Source organism: Prunus dulcis, chromosome 8, assembly GCF_902201215.1.
Source record: "Prunus dulcis chromosome 8, ALMONDv2, whole genome shotgun sequence".
In the NCBI taxonomy this organism is placed as follows: Eukaryota; Viridiplantae; Streptophyta; class Magnoliopsida; order Rosales; family Rosaceae; genus Prunus; species Prunus dulcis.
Genome location: NC_047657.1, coordinates 19,074,591 through 19,076,769, shown reverse-complemented (window position 1 = coordinate 19,076,769; position 2,179 = coordinate 19,074,591). Strand labels below are relative to the sequence as shown.

The 2,179-nt window shown below is 35.1% G+C and overlaps 1 protein-coding gene across 1 annotated transcript; it reads right to left on the bottom strand.

The window, feature by feature from the left end:
* Window positions 1–239: 239 nt before the first annotated feature.
* LOC117638669 (antifungal protein ginkbilobin-like protein) lies at window positions 240–647 on the bottom strand. Its single transcript, XM_034373763.1, has one exon. The coding sequence runs from the start codon at window positions 645–647 to the stop codon at window positions 240–242; it is 408 nt and encodes a 135-aa protein (XP_034229654.1).
* Window positions 648–2,179: the final 1,532 nt, after the last annotated feature.

Below are 2,179 nucleotides of genomic sequence, written 5' to 3'. Positions count from 1 at the left end.
TTAATCATTTCTTCTTTCTTCATGGAATAAATGTACGAAAAACCAATCAGTGCACTGATATCTTCATGTCCGACAGGCACAAAACCATGAATGCATTCTTCAAAAGGAAGGAAAGGATTGAAATATGAAAGGAAAGGAATTTTCGACAAGGAAATCTGATAATGCAGCAGCACAGCAGCATCTACTACTACTAGCTAGTGGAAATCAAACTCATTGAACACAGAGGCCAAGCCAATGGTTCAGTCAGTAAATGGGTATTGCTCATACCTTATTGCACAATCACGAAGAACCGCTCGACCCCCTATCGCATTTTGACACGTGCCTAGCATATCTGTTTTTGCAGCACCAAGACAAGTAGTGCAATCTGGGGTTGTGATGTTTTGGTTACAAGAAGCATGCCCATATGCAAATGCATTAGGGTAAGGAGATATGTCGTAGAAGTCATAATTCTTGTGTGTTGATGTTGCAGTCTCCAACTCCTTAAGAACATAGGCTAGGCTTACAGCAAAAGGATCACCAGCTGTATACAATCCAGAGTTGCAGAGAACGCTTGTTATATTTGTATCTGGAGTGCTTGTAGCCACACCGAAGAACCCAATGAAGAAGACGACTAAAGTTGCTGCAATTTTCATGAGATGAATGGCCATTTTCTCTGTTTCTCTTTTTGTGATATGCCTCTTGATCTTATCAGACTTGTTTTGAAGTTTTGAAATAGATTTTTTTATGAGTGACTACAATTATATGTTACTCCGTCAACATCAATAAAATTATGCCGATATTTGTCATACTTGATTGGCCTTATCTTAACGGTCCTATTCCATTTCTGCATTTGCCTTCTTTTAATAAGAAATTTACAGAAAATTTGAATTCAAACACAGGGGAATATTCCTATTGCTTCTACAAAATTGAATTTAAGACCTCAGTCTGGATGGAGTGGTCATCCTATCTTGTTTGGCCTGCGGTTCTGTGCAGGGACCTTGGTAGAGATTTAGGCCAAACCTATATATCAATCTATTTTGTATAATATTTTTCTTTTGGTTTGGTCAATATGGTCCCAATTTTTGCACAGCCTGTCCAAATTAAAAAAATAAAAATCTATCTATTTTCCCGTTTAAAATTTGTAAAAATGAAACTGGTCTTGTAAAATTTCAAGACCATCCAATATTTTATGATATACTCTTTCACTCAGTTCTTCTCTCATTCGGAACGTGCGGATGCCATTGTAAACAAGGAGGAAAGTAAGAACGGATAATAGAAAATGCATAGTGTCCGCACGGTAATAACGTCTGAACGTCCGCATAGGAGAAAATCTGCTCTTTCACTTATAAGAAAGTAATTTGTCACAGTTTTAGTTATACGGTTAATCTACAACACACACACACATATATATATATATAAGGGACACCCTTGTAGGGCCTACCATACATTGTATTTCATTAATCCAAACCGTCTATTTTGTAGATATTCATTCTAAGATCATCTGAATAAAAAATCACTTGAATTCAATATCATTTGACTACTTAATTAAGTCATTCCACTATATAAATGCCACCGACGTTGTTTCGCATTTCAACGTCAACTACATAAATACATACGTCGTATATAATGACACTGACAACTATTTACACGTCATCTTTTTAGAAAAATCGAAGTGGAAAATTTATTTCACGACGGTTATTTTTAAATAAGAGACGTAGTAGATTTCAATAACGTCGTCTTCTCATGTATTTAAAGATGTCATATTTTTTCTTGTCATGAAAATTATATTTAACGGCGTAGTGTTTTAGTTTTCGTCGTTGTATGTCTATCTTGCGGCCTTGTTCTTTCAATATGTGTCATATTTTTCCTTTTTAACGACGGTGATTTGTTTGAGTTGGTCGTCTATTCTCATCCTCGACAAATTTTTAAAACTTTAGCAGACTAAACACGTCTGTTTTTATTTGTTTTCGGCGTTGTTTTATTTAACAACGTCTAATATTTATCGTCGTTGTTTGTTTCTGAAGATAGGACGTATAAATTTTGTAATACGACTCCCATATATTTGTAACCGACGTTGTTTCGTTTTTCAACGTCTACTCTATAAATACATACGTCGTAAATAATGACACTAACAACTATTTCCACGTCATCTTTTATAGAAAAATCGAAGTGGAAAATTTATTTTACGACGGCTGTTTTT

Excerpts from the sequence above, each read along its gene's own strand:
- LOC117638669 (XM_034373763.1), bottom strand. The coding sequence starts at position 647 with ATGGCCATTCATCTCATGAAAATTGCAGCAACTTTAGTCGTCTTCTTC.